General features: G+C 32.4%; 1 protein-coding gene across 3 annotated transcripts in view; it reads right to left on the reverse strand.

Annotated features, from left to right (window-relative positions):
• Positions 1-5,759: 5,759 nt before the first annotated feature.
• Positions 5,760-23,217, reverse strand: part of LOC119839509 (protein artichoke-like) — a 56,211-nt gene continuing 38,753 nt past the window's right edge. For 2 of the 3 annotated variants that reach the window (XM_038365820.1, XM_038365819.1), the window contains 6 exons: positions 15,379-15,636; positions 10,912-11,175; positions 10,576-10,675; positions 9,737-10,026; positions 9,291-9,437; positions 5,760-9,085 (listed from right to left, as the gene is read on the reverse strand). In XM_038365820.1, coding sequence (XP_038221748.1) covers positions 6,161-9,085; positions 9,291-9,437; positions 9,737-10,026; positions 10,576-10,675; positions 10,912-11,175; positions 15,379-15,630 — 3,978 coding nt within the window. In that variant the 5' untranslated portion in view covers positions 15,631-15,636 and the 3' untranslated portion in view covers positions 5,760-6,160. Of the gene's footprint in view, positions 9,086-9,290; positions 9,438-9,736; positions 10,027-10,575; positions 10,676-10,911; positions 11,176-15,378; positions 15,637-17,279; positions 17,456-23,217 lie in introns of those variants that run through there. The other variant, XM_038365821.1, reaches the window with a different exon arrangement.

A 23,217-nucleotide genomic window follows, 5' to 3' on the forward strand; every position in this document is an offset into this window, starting at 1 on the left:
TAATTTTTTTTTTAATTGCGAAATTTTGAATTGTTAACAAAAGCATAAATAAAAACATGAAATTTGGGAAGTAATACTCAATAACAATATATAAAGGAAGATGTTTTAAAAATGTGTTTATAAAATTTTATAAAATTAAATATACATTTTAACGTGCAATGATTTTGTCTTTTGACTTAAATAATATCCAACAAAACAATAACAGTCGCAGAAATATACGTTTTAAATTGTGAGGGATGTATTTACATAAAGGATTATTTCAACACACGACATCGGACCTCAGTATACTATTTTACAAATAACGCACATTGTAAATTGTCTTTTCAAAATCAAATTAATTATCTTATAGGTATACATCACAGCGTATTACGCATGCGACAGTAACAGAAGTCTACGAAATAATCGAATAATGTCGTAAATTTTTTTTCAAACACTAAACAATTAGCAGCGTGAAATTATTAAAGAATAGAAAACAAAATTGAATCAAACCCGCTTCATGGCGCTTTCTATACTTTAAAATATGTTATTTAAAAAGCATTTTAATGCTATAAAACTAAAAATTAAAATTTACAGTGTGCAATTTTTTTCCGTTCAGTAAAATTCCTTCATAGAGACTTTTAAAAACGACTGCTACTTCCGAACTAGTAATAACTGTGTCTTGGAAGTCAGTCTTACCTATCATTATTACAAATTTACTATATTTTAATCCTGTAGATAATTTAATAAAGCTAATTGATTCTTACGTATCTCTATAACAAGCCAAGTTCAGTATTGCTATCACATTTTAAAATGTTTTAATAATAAGCTAATTTCAGGAACTAGAGAGCAAATTTTTCGGAAAATTTGTTCAGATATAGTTTGAGATCCGATAAAGTAGTTATAATAAACATACGATAGTTTTTATCGCGGAAATACCACGGGGGCGTGAACTATGCCGGGAGAACCACGTGCAGGCAGTAATCCAGTATTAATATGCATAGAGAGTAAAATTGCCCGTTAAAAGGTATTAGGGTTACACTCGTCACACATCTTCATGTCAGTAAAATTAGAATGCAACAAATACGGAGTGTATTTGATCCGACATTACGTCGCACAGTGTGAGGACGCTCTAACGGGGTCGTTCAGTTGGCGGCCGGTGGTTTTGTTGTGGGCCATAAGGCGCATCCGGCTACCAATGAGCCCCTGCGGGTAATATGAGTTTATCTTTTATATTGTTCGCCGGAACGCTGATTAAATTTCAACGTTTCGAATCGCTTTAGAGAGTTAAACCTGTTTAGGTTTTCTGCTATCAAGAATAAATGTCATTCGTCCGTATGTTTACACGCCACTTAAATATTTAGGAACTGAACAAAGAGCATTACTTAAATCTTAAAATTTACAAAATCAGATATGCTATGATATGAACTCAGATTAATTGCAGCAATTTTTGCCACATTGGTTCTTAAAGAAGCTATAAATCTGACGATAGCCATTTATCTCTTGATGTTTGACCAAAACGAGAAATTTTTTAAGTTTAATGAGACAGCAGATATTCATTGATATTTTCCATAGCTGAATAAAAATGTAATAAATTTTGTCTATTCCAGTTTTCATGTAAATAATAACATTCTCATCTATATTTAGTATGAGAACTAATATCGAATCCTAATAGAAATGTCCCGAATATCTAGGGTACTGAATAGTTAAATTATCATGCAGTACAAGCTGTCTGTACAGCGATTTTACGGTCTACCACTGAAATTATTGGACGGCTCGAGAATATAACGCTTCATATTTGAGAATATCTATTATTTGTTACTAAATAGGTACACGTATGAAATATATGTATTTCACAAATTATACTTTGATAATAAGACATTTAGTATGTTAATAGTGATATGCTATGCAAATGGAAATTGTACATAGAACTTCAATAGAATTTGAATCGTTAAGTCTTATGAAGTAATTCCAAATTAAATACGCACGTTAATAACATTTGAAATAGTGTAATAGTGCTTGAAGCAATTTAATTTAATGGTGTAATTTAAATTACATTAAAAGATTAATTGTAATGGAAATTTCATCTCGCATACTGAAACGTTAATGTAATAGATATTTTATTACACTATTCATACGAAAAAACGTTCTATTTGACCACCGCAAAAATGAAAAACGCTAAAGAGAATATTTCAGCATAATTACACAATGCCGGAATAATGCCAAAGCGATACAAAGAGATAACGAGAAGTTTGTTTTCATTCAACAATTTATACGAGAGTTCTCAAAACAAGGCAGGCCTTTCACAATGACTCTCAGAAACAGGGACATTCAAGGAACATTTACAATTATCCTCTTTATATACAAAGAGGGAATAGATCTAAGAGATTTCAATTGTAAAATACGAATACGAACTCTTTCGTCCATCCCAAGATAGTAATAGCAATTAAATACTCGTCTCCATGACGACTAACCTTTTTTATTTTTATATTTTATTCAAAATTTTAAGTTCACTTTTCTCAAAAAATAATTTAAAATACTACAAACAAAATTTATTCTGAAGGCAGGCCTTTTTAAGGTACCCAATATAACAATAACCTTAATGAAGTCCATTATCCACCTGTGATGTATGTAATGTGCCCCACATTATACAACTGTCACGGATCAATTTTATTAACGGACAATTGTGAACACCTTTCTGTGTCGCCCCGCACCAAGACATCTATCCTACTAATATTATAAATGCGAAACTATGTAAGGATATGTGTGTGTTTGTTGCTTTTTCACGAAAAATCTCCTGAACCGATTGCAATGATATTTGGTCGTAGACAGCTAAACAACTGGAATAACATAAAGGCAACTTTTTATCCCGATATTTCTACGGGATACGGACTTACGCGGATGAAACCGCGGGGCGCAGCTAGTATTATAAATGCGAAGGTTTGTAAGGATTTGTGTGTTTGTTGCTTTTTCACGCAAAAACTCCTGAACCGATTGCAATGATATTTGGTACGTAGACAGCTGGACAACTGGAATAACATAAAGGTAACTTTTTATCCCGATATTCCTACAGGATACGGACTTACGCGGGTGAAACCGCGGGGCGCAGCTAGCCTAGTATAAAATTGTGTCGTAATAATAATAATAAATAGCCAGTTGGTGCAATATTAAACCTGCGTAGGAAGCACCGTTCTCTTCTCTAACACAAAGACCTCATTTGATGAAAATACGAGAAAAATAAAATTTACAATCTTACAACAAACAGCAATTTGTGTCTAAGAGAAGCTCACAAAATTCAGTCACGCGTGAGATTAGTAAAAAATTGTCACATAAAATTTGTTTTTATGTGCACGTCGTCGCGTCGTTAAATTAACGACACGACCGTAGGAGTCTAAAAGTACAAAGGTTATTATACGTCTGCTTTGAATCGTACACGCTCGTTTTTTATATGTGAAAATTTAGCGAGCACGTAACCTGCTTAACAAGCAAAGGAGCTCATAAGCTTCCATAACGAACAGTCTAGAATGTGCTGGAAAGGAAAAGATAGTAGCTTAACACATTCCATATATATTTTCAGTAATGCCCGAAACATCTCTTATTTTTCAACTTTATTTAGTTCACTTAAAAGAAAACCAGTGCAACGTTGTCATGGCGATACTAAAAATGAGTTAAGAGCGAGTCGGAGTGTTGACTAGTTCCGAAAAAATAAGTTACATAGGAAATGCAATAAAATCGGTATCTCATCCAATTTGTGATCGTGCCAACCGTTGGTTAATCGTGTTTTTTATATGTTAGTATCGGTCAACAGATATGCATTATCTCCGAGAATTTACTACTCTCTTACTATCACAGAAACTGTGACAGTCATCGTCACCGTCGGACTAACGGACAAAGAGACGGACAGCGAAGTTTTAGCAATAGAGTCCCGTTTTACCGTTACGGTATTAATACAAATTTATATTATCTACTAGACAAAATGATAAAAAATTAGCACTTAAAAAAATAACATAATATACGCTTAAAGCACATACTTTTCAAAATTTATTAAAAACTAGCTGCGGTTTCACCCGCGTAAGTCCGTATCCCGTAGGAATATCGGGATAAAAAATTGCCTATATGTTATTCCAGTTGTCCGTCCAGCTGTACGCGTACAAAATTTTATTGTAATCGGTTCGGTAGTCTTTGCGTGAAAGAGCAACAAACACACACATATCCTTACAAACTTTCGCATTTATAATATTAGTAGGACTAGTAGGAAGTAGGCTAGTAGGAAGTAGTAAGGAAGTAGGATTTTAAACTGGTTGGACAGAGCCAGCATTATCACTTTAATGTTCTCCTCTATAAAATGGTACAGCATTATTTTATTGATAGCAGGTGGGCGTAATGTGTATATAGATAATCCCTAATCCTGCAGGTGATGTTAAATTGAAATTCTATGTCGGGAAGCTACAATCCGCTACGAATCCTGCATTTAGATTTCAAATAAGGATTTCTACATACATGCACTCTAATACTCATATATGGTAAGTAAATACAACCTAAAATTTGTTCCGATTTTGATACATAAAGACAGATTTATTATTATCGGGAAAACATTTATTTCTTTGTTTATTTATGTCTTCAAAAAATTGTACATAGAAGAAACCTTATAAGTGGATTTAAAATGGTGCGCGTTTGTACTATAAACATAATTTTTAAAAGAAACACCATTTTAACATATCACTTTTATACTGTATATATAAATAATGATTGAAGTAACTATACCTACTTTAAATTTACTAAATTCATTTATTTGCTGCTTCAACACGTATATTAGATCATATAAATATTTCGTAACAGTTTTCGGTATGTGGACTGGCATGCAATCAATACATATAATTAACTTCAAAAAAGGAGGAGTTTCTCAATTCGACTTTATTTTTGTGATGGTTGCGTCAAAACTTTCGACTGGATGAACAAATTTTGGTGATGCTTATTTTGTTTGAAGCTGGTGCATTCCGTGTTGTAGCATTTAAATTAGATCTAGATCTGACAATTTGAAGGCCGTTTATTTTTTTATTAATTATGCTGGAATTTAAAGGTCGAAAATCCCATTGTAGTTTCACAAAACACTTATTGCGTCTGTAGGTTTTTAGTGAGCGCATTCAGTCTTTTAATGTAATAAACCATCAATGTTGAGTTTTTTAGTGCGGGTCATACGTTATTTAGTCATAGAAGTATTTATTGCTTGGGCAACACAAAAAAATATTTTAAATGACGTACATTAACAAATATGTCTCAACAAATATTTATACTACTTTTTTATTTATACAATTTGTTATCCACGCAAGCCGCGGTTGAAAAGCGAGTGAAAAAAAGCAAGTGGATTTAATAAAATCAAGATAAAATCTAAAAAGTGTATTGCAATGTAAATACAGTTACATAAACGGTCACTATTGTGATGAACGTTTCACGGAATTCAATTCTGAAAACGTGAACAAAAGCATTTTCTCTACATTGTTTGTCATACGAATTTTCATTTACCTTTGCAAAACTGAACTATTGATAGTTTTATGGGATACTAGTTGATTACGGTAGTTTTTCCAGTCTTATCCTATCGTTTTTTAGTCGTGATAAATAATAAAAATGTAAATATATAAAGTGTAGTTTATAATTTTATTATGAAGTCACGTAAAATCCTATTAATATGCTTTATCTTAATAAAATTATATTCATTTCACAACTATGCAATTGAAATACAATTTTTAATAAATAAGATAGCCACAGCGTGAATAAAAAAACTCTTTACTTAAAAATTATTTTATTGTTGTATTAATCTAATACACTATATTGCTTAAGTACAAGGCCTAAACTTAAATTAAATAAATATTTTATACAAAAATTCCGCCACGCGTCAACCATTTATACAAAGGACGACTCAAGCATGAATCTCGCATTGTAACAATAAATTACACGAACGCACCTGTGATGTCTGGAATACCTGTCATTGTTGACTAGATAAATTCAACCTAGTCTTAGTATTCAAATGATCATTTAAACAACCTTATGACAAAAGAGGACAACAAATAAGCATTAGAATATAAGCACAAACTACAGGTATTCATTTCTGTGTTTATAACCTTCTATAATATGTACATATTACTTCTATAAAGTCTCTTATTTTCACACATAAACATATTCAATTCTACCGATAAATTTTATCCTCATGTGGTGGCATACTTATAAAATACGGTGCTGGTGGTGGTGGTGCTAGATATCGTACTGATCCGGGGCCTGACTGCACTTTATGAGGCAACGTTGCTGTTGATAACGATGGAGGTGGCAAAGTACCGGCATAACCGGGCCAAGCTGCTCCCCATAATGGGGCAGCCCCCGCACCCGGGCTGTTAGCTAATGGACCACCTCTATATGATGTACTTGACATACGTAAGCGAACAATACATATGGCTACTATCAAAATAGCAATAAACGCAACAACACCCCCAACGATACCGATAATCAAATTATCATCATTATTTGAAGTTGCCACGCCAAGAACAGGCGCCCCTTTAGGCTCTCCTGCATTTTTAGATCGTTCGTGAGATGGAGCAACAGACCAAATTATATCAGGTTCTGCTGAAGTTCGATGAACTAGACGTGGAGGAAATGTAGTTGACAAACTAGTGCTAGATGATGAAGATGCAGTGGTTCGTTTTCGAGTGTCGCATGATAGTTCATCGTCTCCTATTTCTATAAGAAGGAATCCAGATAAGTGTTCCGGTGAATCACAACGCACATCTTCGATCCCAACGGTAGGTAACCATCTACGAAGTGCTCTCGCATTACAATCGCAGCGTATGGGATTAGTATCTAAGCCGAACATAGATAAATCAGCTCGCCTATCATCAAGTGCAACTAATAGCTGGGGCTGTATTGTGGACAACTGGCTTCCACCTATATCGATGGTTATACGAGATGATCTCGGCAGTGGAAATAGCAGTGCAGGTGGCAGATTTGTCATTGAAGTATTACGAAATCTAACTGTAATTGAAGGAGCTTTTAACCCAGCTAATACTCCAGATGATACTGTTTTAAGGCGGGATCCTCTGATGCCAAGTTCTTCTAAACGTGGATGTAGAGTTGAATGGAGTTGATCAGCTCCAATATTTGTATCTTTGAATTCAACATCTAACTTTTCTAACGCTAAGAAAAATTGTAAGGCGCCTTGAACATCAAAATACCCTAATCTAGGGTAATCATAAGCACGAAGTTCAACCAAATTCGATAGAGTTCTGAAAGCGTTCTTTTCAATTTTAGTACACTTTTCTAAACGCCTTATATCTAATACTCGTAGAGAAGATAAGCCTTCGAAATTTCCTTCGAGTATCATTACAATAGGATTATCGGAAATATTCAGCAATTGTAGATTCTTAAGTTTTGGCCAAGAAATCGCTAGAGAGTTCGATACATCTACGATTTGGTTATGGGAAATATCCAGTGATTCTAACAGTGTCGTTCGTGTGAATGTTTTCTCAGATAATTTTGTAATGTTATTGTAGGACAAGTTAAGTCTATACAAAAATGGTGTTTCAAGCTGACCTACATTCTGCATGCCGGTTCCAGCTAAATTGAGGTCTCTTACTGTCTTTGGTTCGGTCAAAACACTCATAACAGATTTTTCTGACAAAGGGTTGAATGATAAGTCCAACTTCTTTATATTTACCATTACACTATCTTCAGCTGGTATATCAACAATATTATTGTACGACAAGTCCACAGAAGATACAAAGAAGTATTGTTTCTGCAATGCTTTTAAAGGAGCTTGTTCAAACAAGTTATGACTGAGGACTATACACTCTAACATATGGAGTCTCGATCTATCAAAAATATTGTCTGGGAGTTCGTACAAAAGGTTACCGGCCAAGTTTAATGTTTCCAGCCTAATCAATCCTTCAAAAAGTCTATCGCCCAATCGATCTATCTTATTATAAGAAAGATCTAATGTCTGTATTTGGCTAGAATTATGGAAAGCCATTTCACTCACAGTCTCGAGTTCATTGCGCGCTAATAAAATAGTTCTTAACTTTGGAAGTCGGGCGAAGTCTAACTCATCAACATTTTTCAAAGCGTTTCCCGATAAATCAACTAATTCTAAATATTGTAGAGTACTTATAAGTTCCGAAGGGAAGAAATTAAATTTGTTATTTGTTAATATAATTTCTCGCAGCCGTGGGTGTATTTTAAATGACGAAGGGAATAAATAACTTAATTGATTATCCGATAAATCTATAACTTCCAAACTTGTACCCGTATTGAAAAATTCACCCTTAAATGCATTTAATTGATTACCCTTTAACGACAAAAATTGTATAGACATTACATTAACAAAAGCAGGGGTTCTTATCGTTACAATATTGTTATAAGACAAATCTAAATGTGTTAGATTTTTTAGGTTTTTAAACGACCCTTCAGATATTTCTTGCAAATTATTATTTGAGAGATAAATTTTTTCTAAGTTGTGATTTTTCGAGAACAAATTTACAGGCAGTGCTTTTAATCCAACGTTACTTATATCGACGACCAATAACGCATCGTTGTGGTTGAAAACGTTCTGCGGAAGTACGCTCATGTGTAAATTGTGACTCATATTTAAGTGCGACAAGCTCGGAATCGACTCAAATGCATTCACCGGGACTTCAGAAATCTGATTTCCAGATATATCCAGGAACCACAAGCTAACGAACTTCAACTGTTGTCCCGTGAAGCCTAAAATCCTATTCTGGCTTAGTGACAAAAATTCGAGCGTCACTTCCAATCCACTGAACACATCTGCCGATATTGAGTTCAGTAGGTTTCCAGAAAGATCTAAATGCTGAAGATTTTTAAAGTGATCGAACGCTGCAGGCGGTAGTTCGCGAATAACGTTCCGAGAGAGAACTAATGAATTGATTCTATCCGAGACGGCTCGAAGAATGTCGCTTGATAAAGCAGTGACCCTGTTGAAGCCGAGATGAACTGATGTAAGACTTGGCAAGCGCGACAAAGCCGTGGCCGGGATAAGCAGGATATTGTTATCTCTCAACAACAAAGTTTGCAGATTAACTAATCCGTCGAAAGCGTCGTCTTCCACCTGAAATAATTAACAAAAACTTTTCAGTATTGTATTCTCAATTATGTTGTAAAGGAGTATCAAATATTAACCTTAATTCTAAAGTTTAAATAGCATCTGTTAGCTATAGCCTTAAAGTTATTTTAACACATTTGCAAGTATTTCCATTCTCATCATCCACCTCCCCAGTCCAATTAAACTTTGAGAGCACTAAATAAAAACTTACGGTTCTCAGCGAGTTAACTCCAATATCCAAATAGCGCAGATCGCTTAAACCGACGAAAGTACCCGGGGACAGCTTCACGAGATTGTTCCGGCTCAAGTCAAGCACTTGCAGCGATGAAAGCGAGTTTAAGTGACTGCTGTCTAAATTCTGTAAGCATTTGCGTTGCTTTTAAACAATTATGAACCTTATGATCGAGTGGTGAGAGTATATTTTGAAGCATTTCGTTGTATCGAAGTATTGAAACAATTTCAACATAAAATATTACTATGGTCAAGAAAAATTGTAAACACTTTCTAAATATGTTAAAATATAAAATTTATCTGTTTATTTAAGACTAACATAATCCAATTTCATCAAATAAATATCACCAGACGTGATTTCATTTCCATCACGTAGTTCTTAAAAACATTTGTTATCAGAGCACATGTTCAAATCTCAAGACTCACCGTGATCATATTACTAGACAGGTTCAAGTGTTTGAGAGCCGTAAAGGATTTGAGGGCGACAGTTGGGAAGTCAGTTATAAAGTTCTCAGAAAGGTCCAACTTCTCCAAGTTTTGTATGCCCTGAAACACGTCGCTATTGAACTTCGAGAGCTTGTTACGGCCTAAATCTAAAGTTTGAAGGTCGTTTAAACTAATAAAGGCGCCGCCTTCGATGCTTGAAATCATATTCCCGTGTAAATCTATTTCTTCTAGTGTCTTCTGTGAAACGAACGATGCTTGACGGATCAGAGCTGAAATATGGATAATGGATAACGCTTGAGTTCATTCATTTAGAAAATTTTCAATTTACATCGTGCATAGTTATGGTACGTGTATTGCGGAGGACATAAAATTACCAGAGACATCAATTTGTTAATGACTCATTACCGGGGAATATCGAATGTAATTCATAAGCACCTCTAATGTTTTTCCTATAGATTGTATATCACTCAATTTAAGCAACTGAAAATAACAAATATGTAAATTCTATCAAACTATAAGGGACAGCGGCTGATTAAACAAAAAAAAATACTTTCCTTTTGTCATAAAAAGCAAATCAATTAGGAATCACTCTCCATTTAACTCAAATAAACATCCCATTAGACGGAACATTTCCTCAAAAATTTCACGCCGGTATTCACTAAAATAAAGACTTCATTACTCCTACTAAATATTATTTTAGGCACAAAACTTTAGGCTTTTCCAAATGGACGCGGAAAGTTTAGAGTACTTTTACAGACTTACCAAAAGCCGTAAAGTGTCTTTCGTACATTTGAGCGGGAAATTTTTTTTCAACTTACCTATTCTATTTTCCCTGAGCGAAAGAAGTTTTAATGAAAGCGGCCCGTTGAGAGAGGAAGATGGAATGGAGATCATATTGTTACGGTCGAGACGTAATATCTGCAAAAGTTTACCATATTTTTATGATATTCATTTGTACGATACGAGAAGATTTGCACAAGCGTATATTCAAGTGTAGTTTAGTTCAATATTAGCATTTTAATTGGTGGAACATAGCACAATATACAACCAGTCATAATCATATAAATCAAATATGATAAAAAATGTAGTTTAAAATTATATAATGCTTTGCATATTTATCAAATTTCCTACAGCCATATCATACGAAAACGTACCTTCATTACGTTACATCCAATTAGTAGGCCTTCTTCTAATCCTCTTATATTATTCCCACTTAAATCAAGCTCTTCCAAAGAAGGCAAATTATGTAGCTCCGCGGTGGAAAATATTGGGTTTAGGTTATCTCCCAAGAGGTTGTCAGCGAGAACCAACTTTGTTAAATTACCCTTGATCCCAGATAGCAGCCGGTCTGGTAGCCGACGTAGACTGTTGTGAGAGAAATCCAGTTCCTTCATTGGCAATCCGTAAGAGGAAAATATCTGCAAGCAGAAATATTAGTTTTCATTTCGATGGGAACTGAACGGTACATGAATTCAATCGTTGTTATGTATTGCTCCCTTTTTTCATTAAAACAAAGGTTTAACTACATTATATTGTAAATGTCTTGGAGTGAAACAAAGCATCGTAACATTGAAAGTTTCAGTAAAAGAATTAATTTTGTATATTCACATTGTCTTGATAATTTTATTTTATTATGAATAAGGATTACTAGTTATTTATTTATTCCCTAGTATTTAAAAATTCAAAAGGTAATAAATATCGCAAGTAAGCATGGCACGAATGAATTCTACTTTTTTTTGTAAAGTATCATTGTAATACTAACACAGGTTTTAAAACCAATTTGCTAATGAATTGATTGATTTCAAAACCAACAGCCCCGGTAAGTCTGGTCAAGTATTTGCACCGCCAACATTAACATAACATTACATCAAATACAAAGCTTGAACTGCTGTTCCATATGAATAAACGCAATTTGTAGCCAAATGTGAGAAATTGAAAGCAATTTATATTAAACATTCGAATCGAATATGTTTGAGCTAACCAAACATATCAACGTGTTCGGCAAAACAACTAATATGTTACTGCGAATTATTTGTTTCGGCTTAATAAATGTTCATTTTAACGCAACCCAATATGGACTGGCAAATATGAAATATTTTAAAGACGGCTTACCCACGCTTGCTTACCTACATTCGGTAATAGCGAAGCGGGAAATTGCTAAATGTCTGAATTTGTTTGTTTATTTTGATGTTTACAAATATCATATTTTATGATTGATTGATGTTAATTGTATATACACACGTATTTGTAACGTATACATTTATATTCAATCGATCGTAACATTCGATCTATGATGCGGGTGTGTAATGAAGTCATTTGAAACATCAAACGGTTAAGCAAAAGCAATTCAAACCAAAAATCAATCTACCTCAAAATGTCCTTTTGATTTTAATTTTTTAAGAGCAAAGTAAAACACGTTTATTTTTAACAATATCTATCTAAATACAACACAAAAACAATTATTAAAAAAAATCATGTATCGACGTAATGCAAACAAACGAATTTTCTAGAGAGCTACACAATACAATCGATTCATAAATAAGCACATATAAATGAAAAATATATATTTATATAACAGTTTTAAAATTCAACAACACGCACGTCGATAATGTAGAACCGGGCAAATGAGCTGAAGCGTTCTCGTGTCGAATAAAACACAACGAATCCAAGCTTTAATTGAACCACATTATCGAAACGATACAAAAAGCAATTAAAACACATTCCCCGTTTAATTGTCAGTCATTGTCGAGCAATAATGAAGGTTTCTACCTATATATGCTAAATGGACACGAAAAGCGATGAATTCGTTTCAAATTATACGATTAAGCTAATTTGTCCAGATAAGTTCTGCTCATTTGTACTATTTGTCTATTAATTACTGAACAATAACTGTAAAGGCTTGTCCACAATCCACGTTGGTTTCAAGCTCATCGACTGCGTGCTGCCTTTATGCTACGAATCGAATGGACCATAATGTAAAATGAACACCGTTTTGAAATCAACGGTCCGGATCTAACAGCTACTATATATAATGTTACTATGTAAATGTAACATCAAAGTCAGATTTTTAAAATGGCTTTAATGCGAGTACATTGCGGAAACGAAGAAGGAAAAATATTGCGATATCTGTGTTAAATAAGAGAAATAACATCTGCTTCTTGCTTCATACAAGTTTTTGAAAATCCGTTGTTTAATACAATATATCACGTATTAATTTTAGAGTGTTTGTGCAATTCCGCACATCATAAATTCATAGGACACATATATTGAAAATTAAAGTAGTCTTTAATTAAATATTCATATGAATAAATTGAAGACTATGAAAACATATAGTACACTCATCCTAAGACCTCCGGTTTGCGTAGGCTTTGGCAAATTCGGATAATTAGTGTTCCGTTAATTTTCTCATTACAGTAGTTTGTTCTAAATATTTGTACAATGTGTAATCTCAGTTTGAAGGCGGACGCGCCGTTTCCCCGAGTTTATCAGATCATGAATGATCGCGTGCTATCTAATAGAAATCAGAACATTATTACTCTCAGTACCTAACTCAATTAGAGTTAACATTTCCTGCGGAATCACTAAATGATACCAAGTTATTGAGCAATTACACTTATCTTAAAATGTATAATAATTAATTGACCTTTGTAATTAATTGACGGTAGATTAGAGATTTTTGTCTGCACTGATATTGTTAAATTATGCTGAATTTTTTTTATCGACGGCTATATGCTCTAATTGGTTATCTAGGTCATGCATTATCTTAAAAGAAATATTTATTTCAGCGAAATTATTTAGTCTCTCATCTATGGGTGGTATCCAACTATGGGTTGATAAGACAACAAAATATCACAAGTCCCAAGCTGGAAGGAGCCTCCGTTAGGAACATAAAGCCAACTGTATTGTAGAGCTTTTGCAATAAAGTTTCCTTCTTCCTGTATTTGCCACGGACCTACAATACCATATTTACGCAACTGCCGTCCAGTTAAATTTTTTAACTTATAAAAAGATTATTATACATACTTTTAAAAAGAGCCTCAATAAAATGAATAATAAGGGACTTATCTAATTAATGTATTCTATTCAAAACCAGTATTTTATTTATTAAAAACCTGTAAATATATTTCTTAAAACAAGATCAAGCTTGCATAACAAAATCGAAGAAAAGCTCAGATAAATATATGAAAATATTAGAAATATCTACTATTACAGAAATTTCTATTGTAGTATGTGGCGGTAAATCAGATTCTATTTTCATCTTTTCTTGTTCCTTCTTATTATTTTTTAAGGTTCCGTAGCTAATCAACAAACTTTCCTTTTTTATTTAGACGTAGACGAGAGCATGGATCAATCGAAATTTAAAAAATAATTAAGAATTGCTTATTAAATATATAATGAAACTAAAGTACAATAAAATTTAGAATTTAGATTAAAGGGTCTTGAGAAATTTTCATCTAAAATCAAAATAGTAAAATTACTTTCAAACTAAATTAACGTAATCCAATATTCAAATAAAGTTTAAAGCGTTTCTACACATTTTAAATTCATATAGATCCCGCTACCCAGATAAAAAATAATCCCATATGTTATTCCTGTCCATATAATATCCGCATACCGAATTACAGCGAAATCTGTTCAATTTGCGAACAATCCCACAGCTGTACTATATTAAAAACATGATTAAATAATTTAAGCTTTGAAAATTCATTCCGTTTACGGAACCCGACAATCACCATATATCACGCTTGGCTGTATTTACTTTTACATATAAAACATTTCCCATTCCGAAGCACATTACAACAGATTTATTTTATTCGCTATTGTGAGCTATCTATGCAAATACCACAAGATTGTAATGCGGAAATTACTATCATTCTATCCTTTCTCACGCACTCTACCGTTCACTTGTAAATTGTACCAAGGCTGCGGTATTTAAGTTACTATATATTTAATATACAATACTAATCTCTGTTTATTCCAAACTGTTTATCATCGTATTTATGTATTAATATATAAATTTATCTTACTTGTTTTTTAACATAAACAACACTTATTTATTTTACTTCTATCCTGAAAAGAACACATCTAATATCTAAATATATATAACCCAAAGGTTGGACTGACTGACATAGTGATCTATCAACGCACAGCCCAAATCACTCGACGAATCGGGTTTAATTATGACATGTAATAGATGTTGTGACGTAGGCATCCGCTAAGATGTATAATGATCATTTGTACCATAAAAATTTATTAAGACCGCATGGGCGAAGCAACGTTCAACAGCTCTTAATTCAATATGTTTACTATAATTATTATAAGAAAAGGAAATCGTAATAAATATAAAGTAAACTACATATAATTTATTTAGGCTTGTAAACCTTAATCAAACGCTTATCCCGGACTAAGCCTAACTGCGCACTAGGCTTACCTATGAGTTATCGTCTAGTATTAAAGATTAATATTATCTTACAATTACTAAAATAATAATGTGCATCAAAGTAGCATGTATTCGATTTTTAGTTTCTTTAAATGTTTTTGTCCCTAGACAAAATAAGTGAATGATAATTAAATACAAACACAGCTCTGTTTGTTTTTTACTTTTAGAAAAAACTAAATACCTGAGTTGGCAAGGACTGTTGGCCAGCCCATCGTTGACTGAACGCCACGATAGGAGCTCCATACGGTAATGGTGGGAAGTCTCCAGGGAACACCACATGGTCACAGTTCATCAGTATCCTCAATTGGAGCGCTCTGTCTACTTGGACCTTACACCGGCAAGGGTAGCGGAGGTCATCGTTCAACTCTGAACATGGCACCCAGGGCTGCTGGCTCAACACTACCGGAACGAACAGCAACAGCAGTCTCCACATTGTGTCCTGGAAATAAAAGTATGATGAGTATAATTATTACGGCATTCTCACACAGGTAACAAATAAGATTGATATTTAAAGGTATATTAAAATTGCGAGAGAAAATACAGGAAAGTACATTTAGAGAGACAAACGATAGATCATGTTTTTTTCGTCATAAAATGTTTATCATTACAAATACTAACAGCATTGCTAAAGATTAAATAATCATATATCTCAGCGCGGATATTAATAATAAATATATATTTTAACTAAATTCTACAATCCGCACGTTACATGTTCATTTTAAAGTAATTATTTGCAACTAAAATACACGGGTATGTACCTGACAACCCAAATAACATCTATTTGCTGTAAGTAAGAATACGGCCCAACAAGTTTTGGAATAATTAACGAATTATCAAACATTAATCATTACACCCATTTGTATGATTAAATTAACTAATGATTCATCATTATATACTTGGAATAATTACCAAAGTTTCACAGTCTGTAGGTCGTTACAGATTAAACAAATATTAAGCACTCTATATAATATGAATTGAGAATGAGATAGTTGTACTAATACGTACTTTTGGTTTATATATTAGCGCAATTATGACAAATGAAGTATGTAAACCAATAAATCTAATGATATGCACTGATTTCAATGAGGAGGATCAGAATTTTGACAACAAAATACAAAACTCTATTAATATTATAAATGCGAAAGTAACTATGTGTCCGTCTCTTTTTCATACTTAAAGCATGGAAACAATTGGTATATAATTTGGTAAAGATATGTTTTCAAAGCTGAGAAAGTACCTAGGATAGGTTTTATCCGAGAATTCACAGAGCAACAGAAACTTTATAGAATATCTTTTTTTTGGCTATGTGGGCGGATAGCATTAAAAATATTGCCACCTAAAAAATAATAGAAGATGCAAGTCAAATAAAAACACAATACAACACCTTAGACAACTTTAGTGGCTTAAAAGAATAATGTTTGAGCTTAGCTATGGTCTCCGGACTTTGTCTCCGTTATGTATGTCCGCTATTCCTTCATACGCTATTTTTCAAAGTAGTTTCCAATATATATAAATTAATGTATTGAACATATAAATTTATTTTTATTTTACATTATTAAAACAAGTTTATGTTTAATTTGCTAACAAAGCAATTGAAATATTCGAAGCTACGTCGTTGAAAATATTTTGCTTTGATAGGCTTTGCATTTCGATGAAAATGAAAAATACACAATGATGAATTTTTGATAAAGCGTATGCTTCTACAAAACTAAATTTTATTCAAATACGATTTTCTATGTTCAACAAAATAGAAAAAAGAAAATAAATCAATCGATTTAAAACACTAACTTTATATAGTAATCTAGGAAGACTAAGAAAAACATTGTATTATACAATTGCAACCGTAAATAAAATGAAACTCATATGTTACATGTATGTAAAATTTTCAGAGTTGATGTGTTTTTAATGTCGCATTAAAAATCAACAATAAATAGAGTGTTTAAGCATCGTTTGGCCCGGTCATAAATTGGATGGGTAACCAAGTTTTTTTGCAGTTGCTCTTTAGCTTATTTTTTCCACCAGTCCCACTTGCACCTCTTGTTTTTTTTTTTATTATCGCTACAATTTGATAAAACTACGTACCTATACAACAATCCTTGCGGAATTAACACTGCTTACTGGATAAATTACTAACTAACACAAAAAACACCATACAACACAGGAATTCACCACACTTCATTTATACATATAAATAACACGTTCATAAAAATGTATTTCACTACAAACGCACAATACCCACTGTTTGCACTGGATTATACATTCAAATAGAATTGTTATAATAACAATCACCGCTCTACGCCATTCGCAAATACCCAATTGACTTGTTTGATTACAATAATAACTGTTATATTAAGTCAACAACAACGCAATTAGTTCGTTCGTGATTGCATTGACCAAGCACAACCTCTAATTCGGTGACAGCTAACACTCACTTCGAAATGTTGTGTTGCCTCTAAGTCACTAATTACTTTGACTGATTAGATTACTTCAGCTCTAGTTACATAGAAAATAAATAGTTACATAGAAAATGAATCAAGGTTTAAATTATGATTTTCTATATATGTTCTAAAAGAACTGAAGAATTGGATATTTTTATAATAATCCTGGCTTCTCTTGTGCCACATGTATAACCCTTACAGACGAAGACTGAGGGCACTCCTAATTATATAAAAACGAATTATAATACATATAGTTTAATATAGATTTATTTATACTTTCATGGTTAATCTAACTGAATCTATATCTTTAATAATATTCCGAAGATACGGTGTCATATTTTGGCTAAAGAGTACGAGTATTAGGTAAATTCTATTAGGTATACAATATTTCTAAATCTTAGTTATGAAAAAAAATATCGTCGAAGATGCCTACTTTTTAAGAACATATTTTGATATCAAATAAGTACCATTATTAAGTTGAGAAATTTTGAATTTTGAGTGAACAATAATTAAAAGTTGTTTATTTAATTATAAATATTAAACACGTTTATTACGGTTATGAAATCTCTGGTCGTTTATGACCTTAAAAATTGGTATTTTAAAAACAGCTGAGATTATGCATGATCTAGATTTTGTATTATGTAAAAATGTTGTATAAATGCGTCTAAAATGTTAATGTTAATTCCACTGAGATCTCTTATAGTTAATAGTCATCATTATGGTAATGAGCCAGACTAGCAATGTAAAAATTATACAAAGAAAACCATTCAGAATGTGCTCAATTTTCAATAAACGAGTTACAGCAATCAATAAGTCAATGAACTGTCACAGTATTCCATATGAATCTAGAAATGTTTATATTTATCACGTTTATAAATACGTGTTCGAGCTGTGATCGATATATAAAGAAAATCGCAGAATCCGCTTTTGGGATTCATACATATATTTGATTTCCATGTAATAAAATTTTATTATATGTATTCCTTCTTTATTCTACGAACACAGTATGTTATGCTGTATTAAAAATCATTATGTAACCCTCTATTGCTATGTTTCATTTATAGCCCCTTAATCGTTCTTAGGTACCTTTTCTAACGTTTGCTTACTGTTATTATCGTGTTATACAATATCAACGTTTGCTAATATTGAATGAGCATGCATCCATAAAGACCCTCTCTATACATTTTTATTACACACGGAAGAAGGAAGGAAGCCATTATATATGTAAATATAAAATGATTAGTGGACAATAGATCGTAAAACTTATAGTAAATTGGCAGTAAAATATTCAAAAGTGGAAAGTAAAAGTGACATTGAGTTTTCTAAACATTTATTATAACTCAAGTGTAGTATTAATTAATTGATATGTATTCGTATGGATAACGATGCCTTTCGAGAACAATACAAATATATAAGAGTTAAATAACCAAAACTGCTGAAGTAATAAGCAAATTATAAGTAATCATAATTTTATAATTATATTTTTTCCGAAATCGTAACCCGAAATGATTATTCAATTGCTTATATTAATTAATTAATTTCCTATATTTCTTTATAGAATGCAAATTATAAACCACTAAAGATTATGCGTATTATTCCAAAAAATACCAAAAATACAAGTAATATTAACCCTCTTAAAATCTTAACTGCTACACTGAAAATACACTTATTTATCGTTAACTTTTTAACCGACTTCAAAAAAGGAAGAAAAGTTGATTGTATTTGTTCTTGTTTTTTGGTTGTGTTACATCACAACTTTCTACTAGGTGCACCGATTATGATGATACTTCTTTTAAGTGCCATTTAAATTAAGTATATTTCTGACAATTCGAACGCGACTTAGTTTTGTGTTAAAATAATCATTATTTGAGACTTTACAACATAATACAAACCTTCAAATTCTCAAAAGACTGGTTTCCAAATAACCTACCATAATCTAAAAATGTATGTAATGTCATGTAATCTTTTTATTCCTACTGATACTTTACAAATAATTCTTACTCTATGAGAACCAAAGATAATACTATGAACAACCACAACCTCACGAAGCTACTTTACCAAGTTCCACACTTGTACACCGACTACTAAGGACAATGTAGTTACAACTTGTCTCAACTCTGACCGTACATTAAAACAATTTATCCAACAATGTGTGTTAAAGACGCTAACTGCCTGGCCTTGTATAATATCGCCATGTTGATATGAAAACTTTCATTATACCGAGTCAGTGTATTACTTCTTGTGCTAAGTGGTAAACTTACTATAAGCTTGCTTACAAAAGAAGTTGTAGTAATCTTTACTGTACAGAAGCCAATCGATTAAATATCATTAATGTTTAGCATGTCTTATATAATGTTGTTGAATTTGAGTAGAGTTCTCATAAAGCAGATATGCAGATCACACATCAGAAAGAAAAAGTGCGAACCTAATGAAACCAATATTGAATATTCTAGCAGAAATGGCAAAGAAACTAAATGAAATGCAGCCAATAACAATATTGATTTGGTATTCATTCCAAACTGTTAATTAATGCAATTTCGAATGAATAGCTGATAGCGTCCCAGTCTAACAATATTTATTAAATTTCTATTTGTGTCCGTCGTATGTGTAGTAAAAATTAACATGAACTGTCAACTGCATTATACATAAAAACAGGGAAATTACATGCGTCACACGCGGGAAACAATTTATTTTTCCATCTATAAACGACAGAACAAATAATTTAATTGCTTTTATAGTTCAACTTTCAAGCGGCTTTAATTTCTATTTAATTTGACTGTTCGGCTCTCAATTTTATGTCCGATTATTTGTTTCACAAATTTAATATTAAGATCGATATGATGATAATTTCGTTTGCAAGATGAGATGAACCAATTAACACAATAAATAACTCTTCAAGCACGATAGCTGAAAATAATGTTTTACTATGATTTCCAAGTTAATAATATCTCTAATGTTATAGACATTTTGTGTCTGATCAGGTACTGCTACTAATTAATAGACCTTTAGCGTACTGAAAGCGCTTTAAATAAAATAGGTCTAAAGTCTGATTGATTTCATTTAATATCGAGGTAGTATATGCGTACTACTTCCATGAAATCGCATGGTAGAACTGTCTTTTATTTTAGCTGGCTAATTAACTAGCCAGTTGTTCGTCTCGGCTAAACCGTTAAATTTTAAAATTTTACTAACTTCCGTTTGTAAAATTTTAAAATATTTAAATTATTATTCTCAGCCAAGCGAAGACAAATCGAACAAACCAATAGTCATTAAAATTCACTAACTAATAAACAAGTGGTAACTGACACCACTTTCTTTGATGTAGATAATTATAACATATGGATTTCAATACTATATCAGAAGTTATCATCCGAATTTGAAACGCAAGTAAACCCTGTTTTCAATGTTTGCACACATTCGGAAGTGCATTTCGTTAGTAGACATCAGCGCAACATATCACGCGTACAATCCATTCAATATTTCTGTCAACCCAATATTGTAACTGCTGGATTCAATATTAAATTCACGCTATATCTGCAGCCGCACACTTTATCTATTAATATAAATTTGAAGCTACGATGCGTCTGCAGACTACACAATATCGTGAGCCCTATTGCCGAAATATTAAAGGGATTATATCGGCATTATAAAATTAATAAAGTGAACATAAAATTATATTACCGTTTCTTTTTATATTTGGCTTTTTAGTACTTAGATGTAGAATATGATACTAACTTGAAGAAGTGACATAACATTAAAAACTGTCTATAACAGTTTATATTTACTAAAACAAAACATTCATTATTAAATGCAATTGAGAGCAAAATCTATTGGTCTAGTCTTGCCATTAATCGATCAGATTTCTTATCATCCACTATACATCACAGACGACAAGTATTGATAATTTAGACGATAGCTGTAATGTATTAGACGCCTTGCTGCAATTAGCAATAAACATGATATTGCAATTATTGTAATACATCATTACATGTCTACAGTTATATACGTTAATACAGGTTCAATATTAAGATCTAATAAAGAATATTATTGAAATTAAGTTGTTTAATTCAATAACAATACCATCATGATCATAATCAACCCACTGCAGGGACACAGGCTTCGTATGAGGGTTTAGGCCATAATCCACCTGGCCAAGTGCGAATTGGCAAATGTGAAATGGCGTCAAACTTTTGATTCTTCGATTTGTCGGTTTCTTCACGACGTTTGTTCACTGTTAAGAGCTGTGGTAATGTGAGTAATTGGAGGGATAAAATTTTAGAACGCTATTCCGGTGTCAATCCCCCTGACAATTGATTTAAATAACTCTAAACACTGAGCCAACACTATATCATTTACCTTAAATTATATATACTACTAGCTCACCCGGCGAACTTCGTACCGCCTTAGCGTTGCAATGATGCAAACAAACGATGACAGCAAAACAAACGATGCTCTTTCATCAATATAATCTATGGCTGTGAATGACATTGACATTTGAAACTAGAGTTTTTTAAAATATGCAAAATTAAATGTACATTTTAATATTTCTGAGAGATTTTCTTAATATTTCTTTCCGTAAGAACCTTCTCCTAATAATAACAAATACAACAAAAAAATAATAAGTGAAATCGGTCCAGCCATTCACGCGTGATGCCGTGGCCAAGGAAAACATTGTTTCATTTATATATATAATATATAGATAATTATATAGTATCACTATGTCTACCTGCAGTCATCTGCAAGCTACGCTTAAGGCCCTCTCCATTTTGGATGTGTCCCCACGTAAGCCTTCTAAAGGGTGTCGTCCTCCTAGTGTTACTCAAGTATTATGGAAAGGAAAAATATACATATAAACAACACTTATTATTTTTTCATATTATCTAAAACATTTGTTATCGCTTCCTTATAAATGACGTGATTAACAGTCAAATAAATTCTCACTAAGCTACTACATATATACTTTGTATTCTTAAATCAACTGTTAGTAATAATTGAGACTAAAAGCCGAGGTAATAAATAATGATGAATCACTTGTTATTCAGGATCTTATTTCACCTTAAATAGAATTTATAATAACATCGGTAGGCAATCAATTTCGCATACGTCCCATCGCATGTATTGTAATTGATCGCCACCATGTGTGATTGATGTCTGCACTCTGATTGGTTCATATACTGCTGAATTGAAATCTCAATATATTATGCTCTATTACGCACGAGAATATAGATTACGTTGATTTAGTTTGCAATTGTTGCTGCTAGTTTGTACCTGTACTATGCATACGTGTCTTTATTTATGAACCATACTATTAATCCTATCATATGACATAATTGTACAAAGGCATTTATAAAGTGTAAGGGAAAATTCCATAAATATCATCTACACTAATATTATAAATAGGAAAGTTTTTTTTATATATTAATAACGTTTTCACGCACAAGCCACTTTCGGCAGATTTCAAAAATTCTTTCACCGTTAGGAAGCCGAAACATTACTGAGTGATGTAGGCTATACCTAGTCTTGCCATAAATATTGTAATAAAGAAAAAAGAAAATTGTTAACTGCAAATAACATTTATTACT

The sequence above is a fragment of the Zerene cesonia genome, chromosome 3 (assembly GCF_012273895.1).
Source record: "Zerene cesonia ecotype Mississippi chromosome 3, Zerene_cesonia_1.1, whole genome shotgun sequence".
Classification (NCBI taxonomy): domain Eukaryota; kingdom Metazoa; phylum Arthropoda; class Insecta; order Lepidoptera; family Pieridae; genus Zerene; species Zerene cesonia.